Below are 21,420 nucleotides of genomic sequence, written 5' to 3'. Positions count from 1 at the left end.
TAGATGGGGCACCATGGTCGGCATGGACGAGTTAGGCCAAAGGACCTGTTTCCACGCTGTATTACTCTGAAGAAGGGTCTCGACCTGAAACATCATCCATACCTTCTCTATAGAGATGCTGCCTCTCCGGCTGAGTTACTCCAGCTTTTAGTGTCTGTGCTCCATAACATTAAATTGATGGGTTGAAAGATACACACGGCAAGAGGTCCTTCAGCCCACGGAGTTCACACTGACCATCGATCACCTGCTTCCACTTGTGCATCCTTTAGGGACAATTGACGAAGGCCAATTTTCACACACAATCTGTAGATCTTTAGGATGTGGGAGGAAACCGGAGCAGCCAGAGGAAACATGTGCGAACATAGGTTAGGAGAACATGCAAACTCCACACAGAGAGCATCTGAAAATTGAATCCTGTACAATATAATGCATGTGACAATGATGAGCACCTGCTCAAACGTTGCATCGGTGATCTTTCAGTGTGCAAAAACAGACTTTCCTCTTTTTGCAGTTCAATTTTGTGGGGAAGTTGCTGGGACCACGAGGAAACTCACTGAAGAGGTTACAGGAAGAAACAGGTGCAAAAATGTCAATCCTGGGCAAAGGTTCAATGAGGGACAAAGCCAAGGTAAGGCCACCTGTGCTGGTAATTTACTGTGATGGTAACTTTTAACCCTGTGATTGCAAACCTCTATTTCCAATGCAGACCAATTTTCTGGCGTGCTCAGATTTTCAACACTTTAAGGAGCATGGAGTAGAGATGTTTGTTTGAGATGGAGAGCAACTATTCCATTACTTGTGAAAAGAAGAGGGAAAAGAAAATCTTTCTAAACTTGAGTCATTAAGTTGTCAAATAATTTGGCTGCAAATATTGTTTGGAATTATTTTCTAAACAGTTTATACTTAAGGAAAAATCATCAATCCTTGCTTCTGTTTACCTTGTAAAAGTCAGCAGTGTAACTCATGGATCTCATGGCTTCTAAGTCAACGTTACGGCCCTGATGTGTAGGAAGGAACCACACTGAAGATAGACTGGAGGAACTCAGTGGATCAGGCAGTATCTCTGGAGAAAAGAAATAGGTGATGTTTCCGGACGGGACCCTTCGTCAGACCTACCTGGCTGGTTCCTTCTCTGAAGAAGGGTCTCGACCCGAAACATCACCTATTCCTTCTCTCCTGAGGTGCAGCCTGTCCCGCTGAGTTGCTCCAGCATTTTGTGTTTGTCTTCACTGACCTGATGTTCAAGCTGAAGGTAGTTTTTCCCCAGTGGATGATGGTCGCTTAATTGGCTGGCTCTGCTCTGTCCCCTACTCGATCCACTGGATAATAGAAGATAGAACAGTACAGCACCAGAACAGGCCCATCAGCCCATGATGTCCCTGCCCAACATAGTGCCAAGTTCAACTAATCACTGCCTGCACGTTACGCATATCCATGTATCTATCCAAATGCCTTTTAAATGTCCCGATTGTACCTGCCGCTGCCACCACCCCTCGCAGCATCTTCCAGAATCCCACAACTCCCTGTGTAAAAAAAAAACTTGCCTCGCGTATCTCCTTTAAACGTTGTCCCTCCAACTTTAGAGCTGCACCCCCTCAAATTTGTGGCATAAACATTGAATTCACCAATTTCCGGTAGTCTTTGCTGTCTCCTCCCTTCGCAGCTCTCCCTCAGCCCTCGGGCTCCTCCTCTTCCTTTTTCCTTTCTTCTCCCCATCCCCCACCCCCCCCCCCCACCCTACATCAGCCTGAAGAAGGGTTTCGGCCTGAAACGTTGCCTATTTCCTTCGCTCCATAGATGCTGCTGCACCCGCTGAGTATCTCCAGCACTTTTGTCTACCTTGGAAGTCCTAACTTCCATCCCCAGATCAGCTTGCTGCGTTTCTTTGGAAACCAGTCCCATTTGGTTGCTCATTACCCGTGCCATTTAACAATGTCATTGAGTTGAAAGAGATATCAACATTTAATTGTAAATTAGATCCGTCTGGTTGACCTTAGATCAAATCACACAATGTGCAATTTCTTTGCAAATGAAACAGTATATGCTCGCATGTAACAAACTGAGCCAACAGCTGGTGGAGCCACTGCATCAGTACCAAAGACCCTGGTTCAGTCCTGACTTTGGGTGCTGAGTTGGGAATATATAACTCAACCATCCATCTTCATTGTTGGCTCCAAACCCCTCACCCACAGCACTGTGGAGTATCTTTACCAAGAATTTCACCGAGAAATCGGAGCAGGGGAAACTTGCCCTGTCATCAATTAAGATCATGGGTTGATCTTATTTTGGACTCGGTTCTCTTTTCCTGCATATATTCCACAAAAGCCTGCTGTAACCGAGTCCAAAAACCAGTATGCTTTTGCCTTGAATATATCTATTGGGTCGCTTTCCACAGATCGCTGCAGTCGGGATTCCTGAAGGTTCACCGTTTTCCCTGACAGAAGAAAGTCCTCCACATCTCCATCTTAACTAAGCTGGCCCTTATTCTGGAACTGCACCCACCCCTTCCACATTCACCCACATTCACCCATCCTCTCAGCATCCGCCTGTAAAACCCTCAGAAACTTGTAAGCTTTAGTAAAAAGTGGTTTATATTCTTCTCAACTCTAATGAGTATAGGCCCCACTACACAGCCTTTCCTCATTGAATGTAGAACGGCACAGCAATGGTAAAGGAACGGTAAAGGAACAGGTCCGTCAGCCCACAATGTCCGTGCCTACCACGAGGCCAAATTAAATGAATCACTTACGCCAGCACATAATCCATAGGCTTCCATTCCCTACATATCCATGTTCCTATCTCCAAGCTTCTTCAGAGCCACCACCACACTTGGCAGCCCGTTCCCGGCACCCACCAACCACGGTGTAAACAATTTGTCCCGCATTTCTCCCTAAACTTTGTCCCTCCCCCATCTTAAACCTATGACCTCTGGCATTTGATATTTCCACCCCAGGATAAAGACTGACTGTGCCTCTCATAACTTTATATTCTTCTATTTATGCTTCTCATAATTTTATATACTTCTATCTAGTCTCCCCTCAGCTTCGGAGATAAAAAAGTTTGTCCAACCTCTACTTATGACTAAATGGCCTGTCCCATTTGCCGATTTTTTTCGGCGACTGCCGGTGTCATCCGAAAGATTTTGAACATTTTAAAAACCAGTGGCAACAAACAAAATGTTGCGACACTTGAGGAAACACCGGGCGCCAATACGCCACGTCACTGCCGCATCACGCCGCGACTTTTTCGATGAGCTAATACGTCAGTCAATGATGCCAGCGTTTTATGCAACTGTAGCAAGACCTGTGGTTTTGATATTCATTCCCCTGAAGGTCTGTATGCCGTACGTTATCTTGACCGCACATCTACTTGTTTTGCACTTTCAGGGATCTATGGACATGAACCTTAATTCTCTCCACAAGTAGTACTTGTTAGGGTCCTGCTATCTGCTGTATGCTTTCCCCTTGCATATGACCTCCTAATGCTCCACACCACCCATAGATAAATATGACAATCTCTTCATTCCAGGAATGAACCTCATGAACATTCTCTAACGTGTTTCCAATCCAAGTAAAACTTCCCTAAAGGGAACGAAGTACTGGACTAACATAGCAGGTCGTGGATAGGTGACGTTTCACGTCAGGACTCTTCTTCATAAACTCCCCAAGTAAGAAAGATTAGTAAATGCTGGCCTTGCCAGGGACAAACACATCCAAAGTATGGTTATATAAAGATTTGAGCATTGGGAAGTGAGAATTGTTATGTATTGCCCGAAGCAATAACGACAATGGAATAAGTAATTAAACAGTAATTTGCTAACTAACTTTGAACATGGTACACATCACCCTAACTTACATAAAATAGCTGCAGCCTAACAAGCGGTGTCCCAGCTGAATCATGGAAAGATAGAAAATAGGTGCAGGAGTAGGCCATTCGGACCTTCGACCCAGCACCGCCATTCAATATGATCATGGCTGATCATGCACAATCAGTAGCCCGTTCCTCAGATAGAGCCTCAGCATTACTTCCATTAGCCCTAAGAGCTAAATCTAACTCTCTCTTGAAAACATCCAGTGAATCGACCTCCACTGCCTACTGTGGCAGAGAATTCCACAGCTTCACAACTCTCTGAGTGAAAAAGATTTTCCTCATCTCAATCCTAAATGGCCTACCACTTATTCTTAAACTGTGACCCCTGGTTCTGGACTCCGCCAACATCGGGCACATTTTTCCTGCATCTAGCCGGTCCAATTCCCTAAGAATTTTATATGTTTCTGTAAGAATCCCATGCACATCCCACGTCACCGTCCCCTGATTGGATGGTGTTCCCAATCTACCGCGCACGCACGCAACCGTGACCTTCCTGGCCGGCAGAGATACCGGTGCACATGCGCATAAGATGTGCGTAAGAATTAGGTCATTCGGCCCATCAAGTCTACTCCACCATTACTGAGCTATCTCTCCCTGCTAACCCCATTCTCCTGCCTTCGCCCCATAACTTCTGACGCCCGTACTAATCAATAATCTATCTATCTCTGACATATATATCCACTGACTTTGCCTCCATAGCCTTCTGTGACAAAGAATTCCACAGATTCACCACCCACCGACTAAAGAAATTCATCCTCATTTCCTTCCCAAAAGAACGTCCTTTAATTCTGAGGCTATGACCTCTAGTCCTGGGACTCTCCCACTAGTGGAAACTTCCGCTCCACATCTAGTCTATCCAAGCCTTTCATTATTTATGTTTCAATGAGGTCTCCCCTCATTCTTCTAAACTCCAGCGAATATACAGTAGACGCCAAACCCATATCATATGTTAACCTACTCATCCCAGGGAATGTTGGAAACTTGGAATTTTTTGGAAACTTGGAAACTTCTTGGAAACTTCCTCTGGACCCTCTCCAGAGCCAGCGCATCTTTCCTCAGATATGGTGCCTAAATTTGCTCACAATATTCCAAATGCAGCCTGACCAGCACATTAAACAGCCTCAGCATTATAAGTGAGAGTTAGATAGAACTCTGGGGGCTAGTGGAATCAAGGGATATGGGGAGAAGGCAGGCACGGGTTATTGATTGGGGACGATCAGCCATGAACACTATGAATGGCGGTGCTGGTTCAAAGGGCCGAATGGCCTCCTCCTACACCTATTTTCTATGTTTCTATCCCTGTTTTTGGACATAAGCCCTCTCGAAATAAATGCTAGCGTTGAGTTTGCTTTCTTTACTACTGATTCGACTTGCAGATTAACCTTTTGGGAATCCTGCACCAGTTGGCACAAGACCCTTTGCAACTCCGATTTCTGGATTCTCTCCACATTTAGAAAATGATCCACACCTTTATTCCTACTACCAAAATGCTTGACTCCACACTTTGCTACATTATATTCCGTCTCCCACTTATCAGCCCACTCTCCCAACCTATCCAAGTCCTTCTGCAAAGTCCCTGCTTTCTCAACATTACCTGCCGCTCCACCTATTTTAGTATCATCTGCAAACTTGGCCACAAAGCCTTCAACCACCTCATCCAAATCATTAATGTACACAGTGAAGAGCAGCAGCCTCAGCACCGAGCCCTGCAGAACTCCATTCTTTTGGACTCCACCAGTCACAGAAAAACCTCAGGCAGAGTGGTAAATGCCAATTTCTCCCTCTCCAGAGTTGCCTGAGAGAGACAGGCAGATGGTGCAATAATCTCTATGTACTGGAGGATCTTGGAGTCTTGCCCCAAGAGCAGTCTCACCAGAGGTCCATCAACATTCCCATGCCCGATAGCTTAAACTCAAGAGCCTGGCATTGAAGTGCAACCATTGATTGAAGGGGAGCCCTTTTTTTTGAGTATTCAATGTTCATACCTATGTGTTGTAAGGTACCCAAGCAGAATATGAGGTGCTGTTCTCCAGTCTGCAGCCTTGTCACTTTTCAACCAACTGATGGAAAGCAGTTTGGCATCTCTCAGTTTAACAGCAGCTTGCAGCGAATCGCCCAGAAGAAACACAAACATCTGACTTTTGGAATTAAGGGTTTAATCATTTCTACGCCCCTTGAAAGAGTCTTCATATCAATCTCATTAAGGAGATTTCCCAGACAGAGTTAATGATCGGGCTGAGCATGCCATGAGTCTAATAGTCAAACAATCAGCTGGATTTGATGGCACGACGTTTCCAATCTATGGTTGCTCACTGTGTTATGCCAAAACCCTTTAGCACCACACTGACGTGTTAAACTCTGGAGAGTTTAAATCCACAGCCAGGCAGGGGAGGATTGATCGCAGAGAGAAACAAAAGGTTCTCGGGCTGGTGGTGCTAATCCCCTGCTTGTTGGCTGCATCTGAAAGTACTGTTAAAATTTTAAACTTGTACAGTCTTCTTCGAGTTATGCCCCTGTCCCACTTAGGAAACCTGAACGGAAACCTCTGGAGACTTTGCGCCCCACCCAAGTTTCCGTGCAGTTCCCGGAGGTTCCCGGAGGTTTTTGTCAGTCTCCCTACCTGTTTCCACTACCTGCAACCTCTGGCAACCACCTGCAACCTCCGGGAACCGCACGGGAACCTTGGGTGGGGCGCAAAGTCTCCAGAGGTTTCCGTTCAGTTTTCCTAAGTGGGACAGGGGCATTAGGGAGTCATTTGTGTTCTTGGAAAACCATTCGTATCGCGATTTCCTGTAATGCAACTTTTTTTCAAAATTGGTTGTTTCTTTTACAATTTTAGTTAATTCACGTATTTTATTTATCTTATAAATACTGCAAGTGTGAAATTTTATTTCACAACTTAATTTTTTTGGTAGTGATTTGCAAATTCCATGAGGCCAAGTTGATCCCCAAACTGGCGTAATATGGGGATCATCTATATTGGAAATGTCCTAGGCAGGAGATGTTGCATTGTAACCGAGGAAGGGGGTAGTAGTCTCTCAGTCACACAATCTTTAGACTTTAGAGATATAGCACGGAAACAGGTCCTTCAGCCCACCGAGTCCACGCCGACCATCGATCCCCCCACACTAGCACTATCCTACTCACTAGGGACAATTTACAGCTTTACCGAAGCCAATTAACCCACAAATTTGTATGTCTCTAGAATGTGGGACAAACCCGGAGTACCCGGGGAAAACCCACGCGGTCACAGGGTCTGTCTGTGTGGAGTTTGCACATTATCCCTGTGATCATGCGAGCTTCCTCCAATCCCCACCCGCATCCCAAGGATGCGCAGACTGGTAGATTATTTGCCCTTTTGTAGGTGGGTGGCAGGAGAAGCAAGTGGTGGCAAGGGGGCATCTATGAGAGGGAATAGATGACTGAGAAGTAAGTGGAGAATGGGTCTGTTGGCAATGCTGCGAGAGCCGGTATAGAGTCAGTGGGCTGAAGGCCTCTCACTTTGTCAGAAAGAAATATGAGGCTCCAGTGATTTGGAAGTAAAACCCTTTGGAAGTGTTCCAGCAGAATATTGACGGAGTGATAAGCTAATGAACTGATTGACTATCATTTCCAGTAAAGCTCCCCTAGTGCCCAAGCGGGCTGTTATCCACCAAATGCGACAGGAGATTTATCACAATGCAGCTTACCGAACTTGGACCTTCCTAATGTTTGCACTCCAATAACGCACTGGCTGTGGACCATGGAAAAATTGCGCTGAAAGAGTTAAAGTTGAGGGAGTGAAAAAGGTTTGATGCATGGACAATGACGGGAAAGCAGAGCTTTGCCGAAAGACAGTTTAACATTAATGTGTCGTGTTAATCTTATTTCGTATTAATGAGCCGTAAAGGATAAAACGGCATCTGGTCGTAAACTGACTTGGAACACCAACCTCGGTTCTAAATATATATTTTTTTCAGCCTGATTTATTTTACGCAGCCTTTGGAAAATGTTATTAATATTGTCTGTCCTTGGGGGTTGAGGGATGTTGTCGATGGTGTTATTCATGGCTTGGTAATCCAATGGAGCACTTTTGTTGTCATTCCTTTACAAGGGTGAATGTTTCAGCTTGCTGTTTGCAGCCAGCTTTGTCTGTGGTGTGGGAACCCATTGCTCAAAAGTACTGACAACTAATGCACTGACCTGCTTCATGCATCACACACCAGATGGAAGGACCCGCTCACTGAAGTGATAACAAAGACCTTTGTTAATCTCTAGACACCCAACTACATTTCTCGTAACATGTGTAGGAAGCAATTGCAGCTGCTAAGTTTCCACCGAAGATAGACACAAAATGCTGGAGTAACTCAGCAGGACAGGCAGCATCTCTGGGGAAAAGGAATACGTGACGTTTTGGGTCGAGACCCTTCGACTGAGAGTCAGGGGAGAGGGAAATGGAGAGATATGAAAAGGTTCAGAACAAATCGCAGCCAGCACCGATGACCAAAGAACCCACACTGGAATGGAAATTTCAAGTAAACCGTGCAATTCCTCTCTCTCCGTCCAATCCCCACCCTAATCGTCCTGCTAGCTTCACTGATTCACTCCCTTCATTATCACCTCTTCCACAGCCAATAATGGATCAAAATGTGGCCTCACCATTGTCTTGTACAACTGTAACATGACCTCCCAACTTTTATACTCAGTACTCTGACTGATTGGCAATGTGCCAAAAACCTTCTTGACCACCCTATCTATTTGTGTCGTCACTTTCAAGGAACTACATCCTAGATCCCTCTGTTCTAGAACACTCCCCGGAGTCTCTGTGTAGGTCCTGCCCTGGTTAGAATCCCAAAATGCAACACCTTGCAGTTCTGTGTTAAACTCCATCAACCATTCCTCAGCCCATCTGCATAACCGATCACGATCCTGCTGCAATTTACGACAAGCATCTTCGCTATCTGCAATACCACCCACCTTAGTGTCATCTGCGAAATTTACTAACCATGCCTTATACGTTCACTGTATGAAATAGATGCTCCTTTGTTTACGATAAAATCTTTCTCCTCTCACCTCTCCAGTTCTTGATTCCCCTACCCTGGGGGAACGAATCTGAGTGTATCCACGACATCTACTCCCCTCATTAATTTATTCACCACCATAAGATCACCTATAAGTCTCCTACGCTCCAAGGAATAAAGCCCTGGCCTAATCTAACCTCAAGTAGTTTACCCTTGGATATGAAACTTCAAGATTCCGAAACAAAATAATGTCGAAACAACAAAAGATAACTTAATTTTAAAAGCACCAAGTCATGCTGCATACATTAATTAGCATCACTAACTGAATTACTGATTCATTGAAATCTTGTGAACAGAATATACTTGTACTTCTCAAAAGGCATTGATAAGGCGCTGTATCTTAAGCTTTTAAGAAGATCGAGACTGAGAATTAATGGGAAAGCAGCCAGCTGGATTAAAGATTGGGGCAGACATAGAAATCACAGTGATGATAAATGGATAAACGTCTTTCTGATTAGAAAGTGCTCTTGAGTTCTGATCAGGTGCCTTTGCTGCGCACACTGTTCTGTAATGATATGGGGATGGGAAAGACTGATAACATTAGGTTTAATGAAGACGCCAGGCTGTGTGATCAGTTTTGTATGTAGAAAGACTGATAAAGTTCACAGAGATCTGAAGGATTTTTATTTAAATGATCTGCGGCTGTGGCAAAAAAATAAATTGAAATGTGAAGAAGGTTTGGTGCAGAAAATATTTTAAACATGCTGATAATGGATGTGTGTCTGTTAAACAGGAGGAAATAGAATGTATTTGACAGAGATTGTCAGCTGCTCGGTAGAAGCAGTGGACTATTGTTTGCTCGTTTAATCTCATCCTGGGATGAATTTCAATTCCGAGAAACCATGTCATAAATATGTTGATGATCAAAGTATGAATAAACTTACAATTCTGCTGCACATTTCATGAGCTTAATATGAACCAAAGTCCTTTGCCGCCTGTGAAATACCTTTGAAGGGAGGTCAGTTCTAATTTAGGAAACATGAGAGCAAGCTTCCACCAAAGCAATAAGGTGATGATGAGTGATGGCTGATCAATAAAGGTTGGTCAGAATTGTTTTTTCCGCAATGTTATAGGAACCACACAAATATACATTACAGGCAGCACGGTGGTAGAATGGTAGACTTAAGGGCCTGTCCCACGAGCATGCGACTGCATGCGGCAAGCGCGACCAAACCGGAAGTGGGGGCCGTGCGGAGGTCGAGTGATCCCGTACGAGTTGACGTGAAGTTCGAGCGAAGGCGTACGCCATCAAGCCGCTGCGTACGGCGTCAAGCCGCTGCGTACGGCGTCGAGACGCGGCACACGCCCGTCGAGGCGGTGCGTACGGCCTCAATGCGGCTGCGGGCCGGCAGGCCGTTGCCGCGCGGAATTTTTGGACAGTGTCAGTTTTTCGGAGCCCCGCGCGATGTCGGGACCAGCTCCACACAACTCCATACAGCTCCGGCGATCGAAGTGGGACCGGCCCCGCGAGGCCGTATGGCTCAAGCGACCACGTTAGGTCGCGCTTGCCGCATGCAGTCGCATGCTCATGGGACAGGCCCTTTACTCCTTAACAGCGTCAGAGACCCGGCTTCGATCCTGACCACCAGTGCTGTCTGTGCGGAGTTTGTATGTTCTCCCTGAGCTTTCTCCGGGTCCTCCGGTTTCCTCCCACACTCCAAAGCCATACAGGTTTGGTTGGTTAATTGGCTTGGTTACATTCAAAATTGTCCCTAATGGGTGTAGGATAGTGTTAGTGTGTGGGATCACTGGTCGGCGCAGACTCGGTGGTGTGATGCAAGATGAAGTAACGATTCTCAAACCGTGACGGGTTTGCCAGACCGATCCCAAAATGGGGAATGAAAAGTTAAGGCCGAGAAACCCTCCCTCTGCCTTGTGCCGCCAAATGTGAGTGAGGTGCGTGACCTGAAGTGGAAGGTCCAGGGAACGCCAGGATGCGGAATGTGGGTGGAGATGTAGCTGGAGATGGGGGCGACAGCACTAGAGGGTCAGCAGCACCATGTGGGGTCTACATCACCTGGAGATGGGGTCAACAGCATCAGGTCAACGGCACCAGGTCAACTACACCAGGTCAACAACAACAGGTCAACAACAACAGGTCAACAACAACAGGTCAACAACAACAGGTCAACAACACCAGGTCAACGACACCAGGTCAACAACACCAGGTCAACGACACCTGGAAATGGGGTCAACAACACCAGGTCAATAACACCTGGAGTTGGGGTCAAGAGCATCAGACATGCTGCCTGACCCACTGAGTTACTCCAGCACTTTGTTTTATTGTAAATAAGCATCTGCAATTCTTTGTTTCGTTATGGGCCTGTCCCACTTAAGCGATTTTTTAAGCAACTACAGGCGACTAATTTGTCGCCACATGTTCGCCGGTGGTCGCCGGGAGTACTCTCCGCAGTCGCGCAAAAAGTCGTAGCGTCTTTCTGGTCGCCGCTGAATTTTCAACATATTGAAAATGTTTTGGCGACAGTGGGTTTGACCCCAATGAGCGTAGCTTGACTTCTCCTGACGTAGGCGCTGTCGTCGTTTTTTCGCGACCTGCTACGACTATGACAGTCGCCGGCAGTTGACTAAAAAACCGGCAAGTGGGACAGGCCCATAAAAACCCTTAAGGGACTTGTTGGCGTGATGAAGGAGTGGGAGGTGGGCAACAGCAAATCATTGGAATCAGCCACGATCTTGTTAAATGAGACAGCAGACACGAGCAAATATCCTACAGCGAAGCAAGATAGACCACTCCTTCTAAATGCAATGGGCTGACGTGTAGTACGCAACGGAGCGGAACGTGGGCCCTTTTTTCATCCATTTCAGTAACCCGACCCAACTCTCAGTATAATCAACGTTGCGGGGGAACAGTTTGTGTTAATAAATTATAATTCTGAAAATGAGGAGAAGATTTTTACCAAATAACTTTTATTTTTACGAAGATGTTTCCGTAACCAGCTTCCGTCTCCGCACTAGTATCTTTGCTCCGCTATAGGGATCTTTGGTGAGGAGACGGAAGCCGGTTACGGAAATGGGGCCGAAAATTACCCATGAAGCTGCCCATGATCGTACTACGTCTTTATCGTCGAGTGATCTATCTTGCTTGCTATAGGATCTTTGGGCACGAGGGGCCAATTGGCCTAATGTTGCTGCTGCTGCCATTTCTTATGTTCATACTATTTTTTATTGAAGGTTTATTGGAGGTTCCCGGAGGTTTTTGTCAGTCTCCCTACCTGCTTCCACTACCTGCAACCTCCGGCAACCACCTGCAACCTCCGGGAACCGCACGGAAACCTTGGGTGGGGCGCAAAGTCTCCAGAGGTTTCCGTTGAGGTTTCCTAAGTGGGACAGGGACATTAGCGTGAGCTGACATCTGGGAGGAGAACCATCGGCTGCCCCCAGCTCCGTTACAAGGATGTCTGCAAGAGTGATATGAAGGTGCTCGACATCGATGTGGAGTCCTGGGAGAGCCTTGCAGCTGACCGCACGAGGTGGAGAGGTACCCTGAACCAACATCTCAAAACGGGGGAAGAGAAACTGTTGAACGCAGCGGCAGACAAGTGGGCGCGCAGAAAGGAGCGCAGCAACTTCAACAAACCAGAGGCCACACACAAATGTGACCTTTGCCACAGAGACTGTCTCCCCTGCATTGGTCTCTTCAGCCACAAGCGACGCTGCTCTAGCCGAGGTTTGGAGCAAGCAGCCGACAACTAGGATGCATCACCCATGGTCAGTCATGAGCAAGGGGGGCCTACGATGGGGATCGCTGGTCGGTTCGGATTTGGGTCGAAGGGCCTGTTTCCATGTTGTATCTCTCTAAACTCTCTCTCTAAACACTGAAACCGTTGCACCCGGAGGAAACCCATGCGGTCACAGGGAGAATATGCAAACTCCACACAGCCAACAGCTGCGGTCAGGAACGAACTCGTTTCTCTGTCTCTGCACTAGTATCTTTGGTGCGGAGACGGAAGCTGGTTACGGAAATGGTGCTGAAGGTTACCCATGACCCTACTACGGCTTTTTCGTCGAGTGGACTATCTTGCTCCGCTATAGGATCTTTGCTGTGAGGCAGCAACTCTACCTGCTGTGCCATTGTGTTGCCTCCTATATCACGCATGTATTCAAACCAATGGGAATTGCGGGAAATGGGAGTGACTGGGGTGTGAGGGATCCTTGCTTATGGTGGCTTCTTTCCTGAGCCAGTGTGAAGTGTAGATGGAGTCGAGTGAGCAGAGACTGATTTGGATGATGGACTGGGCATGCGCACACAACTCCTCTGACTCTCAATCTGAAGCAGGGTCTCGACCCGAAACGTCACCTATTCCTTTTCTCCGGAGTGCTGCCTGACCAGCTTTTTGTGTCTATCTTCAGTGTAAACCAACAGCTGCAGTTCCTTCCCACAGATTTTCTCTGAAATTTCTTGCAGTCTTGGGCAGAATAGTTGCCATACCAAGCTGCGATGCATCTAGATAGAATAGAAAGCTTTTGACGATACTCCGCTTTCTTCTCCCTTAATCCTGGTGGCGGCGCGACTCGTTGCAGCGGCTCCTACAGCCTGTCTGTCTTTTTTTTTATTTTTGTCTAGTTAAATGTAGTGTTTGTGTTTTTTTAAGCTTGGTTTTAAATGTGTATATGTGGGGGGGGCGGGGGGGGGAGGGGGAAACCGTTTAAAATCTCTTCCCTGTTCGGGAGACCCGACCTTTTCCCTGTCGGGTCTCCGTTGTCGTTGGGGCCTAGCACCGTGGAGCGGCCTCCAACCTGAACGACCCGGCGGCTCGGGAGACTGCGAGCTGCGGACTACTCACCATCGTGGGGCTGGCCGGCCTCGGTGCGTGGGGAGCGGTGGTGACTCACTGCTGCGACTCGACTCCTGGGGCTCGGAGGCTCCAACAACGCAGCCGCAGGTCCGGTGGACTGGGACATCGGGAGCTCGCGGGTCCGGGGGGAGAGAGAGACCGCTTCCCGGAGCTCCCGCAACGCGACTTCTCCAGCCCGTGTCGCGGGGTTGGAACGACCCGGAGCGGGACATACATCGCCCGGCACGGCTTCATGGCCGTGGGACATTACAGCGCCCGCCGGGGGCTCCAACTTCGAGACTTTTAGACCGGGAGCGGGGCCGTAAATCGCCCGGCACGGCCTAAAATGGCCGTGGGACTTAGCATCACCCGCCTGGGGCTTGGACATCGGGAGAGAAATTGAGAGCAGGGGAGAGAAAAGACTTTGCCTTCCATCACAGTGGGTTCACTGTGATGGATGTTTGTGTGAACTTAATTGTGTGTATGTCTGTAGGACATTGTTTTTGTTTGTATGGCTGTGGAAACAAAATTTCGTTTGAGTCTCACTGGGGCTCAAATGACAATAAATTTGTATTGATATTGTATTGATATTGATATTGATCTTGAGAAATGCTGATCCCTAAACTAAAGATGAACAAAATACATTTTAGATTTAACATGTATTTAAAAGCCCAAATATACTGGCATCCAAACAAAGGGAAAAGGCAGCCTATTAGTAAAGATTCCCTGGAGGAGATGAATTGTGTCCTAACAACAGCCAGAAGTGTGTATTGACATTTGAAAGCAGGAAACACAGGGGACCAGATGGCTTTTTAATGCAATTCAATACATACCGATTAAAATAATGCGAACAACTTTATTTCAAAGAGATGAGGTTTAATGAGCTTCCTAAACTGCTTAACAGAAGAAATTCATTCAAAAGCCTGTGGTGATGCATTCCAAGCGATAGCTGTTATAAGCTAATAAAGACTTTGAAAGTGCACCATGATGAGGCAACTTAAAATTCAAAATAGAAGCTCTTCAAGGCCCCTAATGATAACTGGCAGAAAAGAAGGTAAACATAACAGGGATTTTTTTTGATACTCCCGGGGGTTGTGGGTTTGAAACGGGTTGGGAGTAACAGTGGAGGTGCCCCTGTCCCACTTAGGAAACCTGAACGGAAACCTCTGGAGACGTTGCGCCCCACCGAAGGTTCCCGGAGGTTGCAGGTGGTTGCCGGAGGTTGCAGGTAGTGGAAGCAGGTAGGGAGACTGACAAAAAACCTCCGGGAACCGCACGGAAACCTTGGGTGGGGCCCAAAGTCTCCAGAGGTTTCCGTTCAGGTTTCCTAAGTGGGACAGGGGCATTACTCTCACCCCACAGTCTGTTGCCAACCATCTGTTTCTGACAGGGGTGTTGAGGGAGTCCGCGTGGCGTCCATTCCTGTTTCAGTAGGTGCGCTGCGACAAAGTGGCGAACACGTGCAGAAGAGGCTAGGAGTAGGAGCAGGTCACCTTGTCCCTCGAACTTCAAGATGATCGTGGCAGATCTCCCGAGTCCTCAATACCTCCTCAGTGCCCATTCCCCATGGCCCTCATTTCCCTTCTCTTTCAGAGATCGATTAACCTCCTCTTTAAATCCCCCAATGATCTAGACTCCACTACCCACAGGGAAAAGAGTCACAGAGACACGCCACCTTCTGGGAGAAGAAATTCCTGGGGGAGAATTCTCCTAGGCCACCCCCTCGTCATATGATTATGTCCCATTGTCCGAGACTCTCCGATGAGTGAAAAACATCTCAACATTTCCCCTACCATGCCCCCTCAAGATTTTACATATTTCACTGAGATCGGCACTCTTTCCTTTGAGGATGAAAAGGTATCTGCTAACAGTTTCCTGTGACTAATGTTTCCCAGTGAAACAGAGCACCAACTTGGTTCGGATGCCGATCATGATGCTGAATGATGAATCTCCAGAGTACACTTTATTTTTGGTTTAGTTTAGAGATACAGCATGGAGACAGTCCCTTTGACCCCCAGGGCCCACGTCGATCATCCATCACCCATTGACTAGTTCTATGTTAACCCAGGGCGCACAGTGGTGCAGTGGTAGAGCCGCTTCCTTACACCACAAGAGACCCAAGTTCGATCCTGACTGTGTTTGCTCTCTGTATGGAGTTTGTATGTTCTCCCTGTGACCGCGTGGGTTTTCTCCGGGTGCTCCCACATTCCAAAGCCATGCACGTTTGTAGGTTAATTGACCTCCGTAAATTGTCCCTAATCTGTAGGACAGAACTAGCGTACGGGTGTTCGCTGGTCCACACTGACATAGTGCACCGAAGGGCCTGTTTCCTCACTGTATCTCTAAACTAAACTAAACTAAACTAAACCCACTTTATCACCCAACACATTTGGGACAGTTTACAGTGGCCCATTAACCTACAAACACACACGCCTTTGAGTCTCAAACTGTGTGCAAATCCAACTAGGCTACCATGGAATTAGGATGGCAGGACTGTAATGGGATTGTGGCAGGAACTAGGACTAATTGAGCTTCTTCAGTCTGAATGACCAAAACATTGTCTGTCCATTTCACTCCACAGATCCTGACTGACTTGCTAGTTCCTCCAGCAGTTTGTTTTTTGGCTTAAATAAGCTGGATGTTTTTTTGTTGTGGATCATGTTTGTCATATTTCCAACCACACAGTCTTCTCTATGCAGGAGATAAGGTAAAAACTGAATAAAAACTGAATTAATTGGAATGGAATCTTTGGTATCGAGGGTCGAGGTATGAGCATGAAATTCAGCTTGATAATATTGTGCAACCCTGAGGGAGTTCACACTGTCAGGTACCAATGAACCAAAGCTTCGCAGATAGACACAAAATGCTGGAGTAACTCAGTGGGTCAGGCAGCATTTCTGGAGAAAAGGAATAGGTGACGTATGAGGTCGAGACCCTTCTTCAGGTTGAGAGTCGGGGGAGTGGGAAACGAGAAGTATGAAAAGGTTCAAAAGAAATCAGTGCCAGCACTGATGGACAAGGAAAGGTGGAGCCCACAATGGTCCATTGTTGGCTGTGGAGGAGGTGATAACAAAGGGATATCATCTCTCCTTCCGGTGAACATTAGGCAGAGTAGGGTTTTTGAGGGTAGACAAAAATGCTGGAGAAACTCAGCGGGTGAGGCAGCATCTATGGAGTGAAGGAAATAGGCAACGTTTCGGGTCACACAGGGCAGGATTTTGTGGGATAACTTTTCACACAAAGGGTGGTGGAAGTATGGAATCAGTTGCCGGTGAAGGTATTTGCGGCAGGTACTATCGCTAATGTTTAGGAAGCAAGTAGACAGGTAAGTGGATAGGACAGGTTTAGAGGGACGTGAGCCAAATGCAGGCAAGTGGGACTAGTGTAGATGGGACATGTTTATCGGTGTGGGCAAGTTGGGCCAAAGGGCTGTTTCCACACTGTATGACTCTAAGGATGAGCAGGGAAGTTGTCAACCTTAAATTTGCATTCACTGTCTGTTAACCTCCCGCTGGTGAGTCTGGCTTCTCCCATTTCACTTTATTATGACTCTTCATAAGTTTGAACCCTACTTCAGCATCTGTGCTCCGTGGAGAGCAATTTGACTTGCTTCAGTCCCACATCAGAGCTGATTATTTATTTATTTAGTTCATTAGTTGGCCCGACAATGTTGCTGACACAGAATAGTTTCACATCAAAAATAATTTATTCTCTCGACCCACTTGAGACATCTGTGTGTGGAAAGGTGATATATTATTAGAATTCCTTAATCTCTTTCTCTCTGGATATTAATCAGCATTTCTCTTTAGCCTATTTAAACTGTCCTTGCACTTGTTTCCCCAGTTACCTGCTTCCACAAGTTAATTGCCTTCCGAGGAAAACTCTGTTTTTCTGGTTGTTAATTTTTAACTCATGTCCTTGGTAATTGAATCTCTCAACCACAACAAACAATTTACTTGCCTGGGTTTTGTAAAGCCCTGAAAACTTTGATTAAAAGGTTGTGAAGGCAGTCTTTGTCCCAGAAGAGATTAACTGAGCTCTTAATGTTGACATGCGGAAGTGTAAATGCTGGTTTGCACAAAATGATACAAAGTGCTGAGTAAAGGGCCTGTCCCACTTGCGTGCGATTGGAGCGACAGGCCAGAAGCAGCGATCGCGTGTTCTTCGCGCATCTCCATGCGTCACACAGCGTGTGATGTCATTTACGCATATAAACATAGAAACATAGAAACATGGCTGATCATCCAACTCAGTATCCTGTACCTGCCTTCTCTCCATACCCCCTGATCCCTTTAGCCACAAGGGCCACATCTAACTCCCTCTTAAATATATCCAATGAACGGGCCTCAACTACCTTCTGTGGCAGAGAATTCCACAGATTCACCACTCTCTGTGTGAAAAATGCTTTTCTCATCTCGGTCCTAAAAGATTTCCCCCTTATCCTTAAACTGTGACCCCTTGTTCTGGACTTCCCCAACATCGGGAACAATCTTCCTGCATCTAGCCTGTCCAACCCCTTAAGAATTTTGTACGTTTCTATAAGATCCCCCCTCAATCTTCTAAATTCTAGCGAGTACAAGCCGAGTCTATCCAGTCTTTCTTCATATGAAAGTCCTGACATCCCAGGAATCAGTCTGGTGAACCTTCTCTGTACTCCCTCTACGGCAAGAATGTCTTTCCTCAGATTAGGAGACCAAAACTGTACGCAATACTCCAGGTGTGGTCTCACCAAGACCCTGTACAACTGCAGTAGAACCTCCCTGCTCCTATACTCAAATCCTTTTGCTATGAAAGCTAACATACCATTCGCTTTCTTCACTGCCTGCTGCACTTGCATGCCTACTTTCAATGACTGGTTCAATGACAAGAAAGGGGGTTGCTGGCTGCTATTCCATGATCATCATGGAAGGGATACAGACTGCATTGCTACAACAGCAACGTAACCTATTCCTTTTCTCCAGAGATGCTGTCTGGCCCGCTGAGTTACTCCAGCCTTTTGTGTCTATCTTCATTTTAAACCAGCACCTGCAGTTCCTTACTGCAAATAGAAAGCAATGAGATGGATGAACAGTTCATCATTTTTTGATGGTGTTTGCTTAAGGAGAAACAATGCTGAGGATGACCTGTCTAGCTCTTTGTTCTTTGTTCCTTGTTTCTACATTCAGCATTCCAAATCAGTCATTGAGTTTAGGATTTCCGTGGAGGGATTACATGCATCTTGGACCTCCAGCTTTTTAAAAGGTTGAAACTGGCAGTTCCTTGCAGAAGTACTGGTATTAGCTAGCAAGATCTATCCTACATGTTAAAATTGATGTTCATAACTCTACGTAATTGTGTTGAGATAGGTCCTGAAACTATCATTGCTGAACAGGCCCTAACTCCGTGGCAAAAAACGCGGTGAGTGTGGTGAGGATTTTCAAATCACGCACGCTTTTACTGCTGACGCGAAAAAGGCGTGCCGATTGTTTTTGGGCGTCCCGCAGTGACGTCATCATGCAACGCCACGCGCTACGCGTACGACGTCAAGACCGCAATACGCCTGCGTACGTACTCGCTACATCAGGCCGGAGGCGCGCGAATATTTAGTTCGCTACAAAATCCCAGAGTGCCGCACGATACCGCGCACAACTCCATACCCCTCCGCGCTTCTCCGTGGGACCAGCGCCCGGCGGCCACACGATGCCCGTGCGGCTCAGCGCGACGACGAGGTTGCCTAATTAGCGTGCCAAGGACATGTAAGTGGGACAGGGCCTTAACTCAGCAGGTCAGGCAGCATCTCTGGAGAACATGGATAGGTGATGTTTTGGGTCGGGACCCTTCTTCAAGCTGTTTTAATGTTGGACTTTCAATATCCAAAATCACCACAGTTGTTTGCCTTAGCCCCCTATTCTATTATACATTCCTAACATTGCAGAAAGATGCCATTCGGTCCATAGGGCCCATTCCATCTCGTGTCAGTTCCTTTCCCCCCACCTCCGTATTTCCCTGAGGCCTGCACACACATCCTTGGATTCTTTTTGTATGCCATCAACCTACTCTAGGGCCAATTTAATTAATCTTCCAACCCACATGTCCTCAGGATGTGGGTGGAAACTGGCACAGCCGTTTCCTTCCTTCTCAAGAGAACTCCCAACCCAAAACATCATCTGTCTATTTCCCTCCACAGAAGCTGCCTGACCCAATGAGTTTCTCAGGGCACAGAGTCTTTTACCCAGGGTAGGAGAATCAGTAACAAGATGAGGGGGTAAGATTGAATATGAACCTGAGGGGCAATGTCTTCACTCAGTGGGTGATGGGTATATGGAGTGATGCAATGCTGCCAAAGAAAGGAGTAACTATAATACAATGTAATAGATACTCAGACTGGTACATGGATAGGAGCGTTTTAGAGGGATATGAGCCAGACATGGTCAAATGGAACAAGCTTAGATGGGGCATCTTGGATGAGCTGGGCTGAAGGGCCTGTTTCTGTGCAGTATGACTCTATGATGCCCTGGGAGGGTGGGGGGGGGGGGGGGGGGGGGGGGGGGTTCCAGCCATTGCAAGAAGAGCATGCAAACTCCACACAGACAGTACCCAAGGTTAGGATAAATTCATCACGTTGATGCCTTCCAAAGCATACGGTTTGTAATGTACTTAGTTGAGAAGAGTGAGAGGTGACCAATTGAATCATAGAAGGTATTGAGGAGACATGGCAGGATAGGGCTCACAAAGGCGGGGGCCAGGTAAAGCGGGGGAGCGCTGTCTGAAATTCACACGGTGCAAAGCCAAGGTGATACCCGCGATGAACAGGAAGGTTAAAGACGGCTGGCTGGCACAGTGTACGGTAAGTCCTTTAAAAGAGTGGGGGGGTGGGGGGGGGGGAGGGGGGGAGAAGGGGGAGAAGGGGAGAGAAGGGGGAAGAGTAGGAGTGGAGACACTTTTAAGAAGCCAGACAACTTTTAACAGATTTACCACCACAATACTTTCTTCCCAGAGAGAATTTTCCACAATGGGCGCAAGAGGTTTTGCTCTTTATTAATATTTTGAGATCTGGACAAGCCCAATATTCATTGTCTATCCTTTGCAGTCCTCAGTTGCAGACAGTACAGCACAGAAACAAGCTCTTCGGGTCACTGTTAGAAAGTTGGGGATCCAGTGGCAGAGAGGCTGCTGGGTCCCATCAGGCAAAATGTACAAAAGCTTGGCAGAGGCGCACCACCAGGCTCGGGAACAACTTCTTCCCCTAGGTTATCAAGCTTCTGAACAGTCCTTCCATAGACTAGTGTATTGTCCGATTCACCTCCACCCTATTGTGGGCACTGGACTTTGTCTATGGAGCTAGTGCGCCACACTGCTTAACACTAACCCCACTTAATCTTCCCACATTCCCCTCAGGGTTCGTTAAATTTAATCTTAGCTGAAGAAGAGTTTGGAGAAGGTTTTGGTTTATTCATTGGGTGATTTCTTCATTGTTTGTTGGTGAAGTGATTCCGGCACAGGCCGTACACAGGTAACAAACAGGTACCCCCTTTAAGTGCATCGATATACTAAATGCACCAAATTCACTCAATATGGTAACTGTACCTCTAGAATATTGTTATGAATGGCATCAAAAGCACATATGACTAATAAGAATGAAGAATTAGGCTAGAGATACAGCACAGACAGATCCTTCGGCCCACCAAATTCACGTCGACCGTTCACACCAGTTC

The 21,420-nt window shown here is 46.8% G+C and overlaps 1 protein-coding gene across 4 annotated transcripts in view; it reads left to right on the top strand.

The window, feature by feature from the left end:
- Window positions 1-21,420, top strand: part of khdrbs2 (KH RNA binding domain containing, signal transduction associated 2) — a 329,378-nt gene that overhangs the window by 130,913 nt on the left and 177,045 nt on the right. For all 4 annotated transcript variants that reach the window (XM_033021867.1, XM_033021866.1, XM_033021864.1 and 1 more), the window contains exon 3: window positions 512-628. In XM_033021867.1, the coding sequence (XP_032877758.1) occupies window positions 512-628 (117 nt within the window). The remainder of the gene's footprint in view (window positions 1-511; window positions 629-21,420) is intronic.

Source organism: Amblyraja radiata, chromosome 5, assembly GCF_010909765.2.
Source record: "Amblyraja radiata isolate CabotCenter1 chromosome 5, sAmbRad1.1.pri, whole genome shotgun sequence".
Taxonomy (NCBI): Eukaryota; Metazoa; Chordata; class Chondrichthyes; order Rajiformes; family Rajidae; genus Amblyraja; species Amblyraja radiata.
This window is presented reverse-complemented; position numbering and strand designations above follow the sequence as displayed.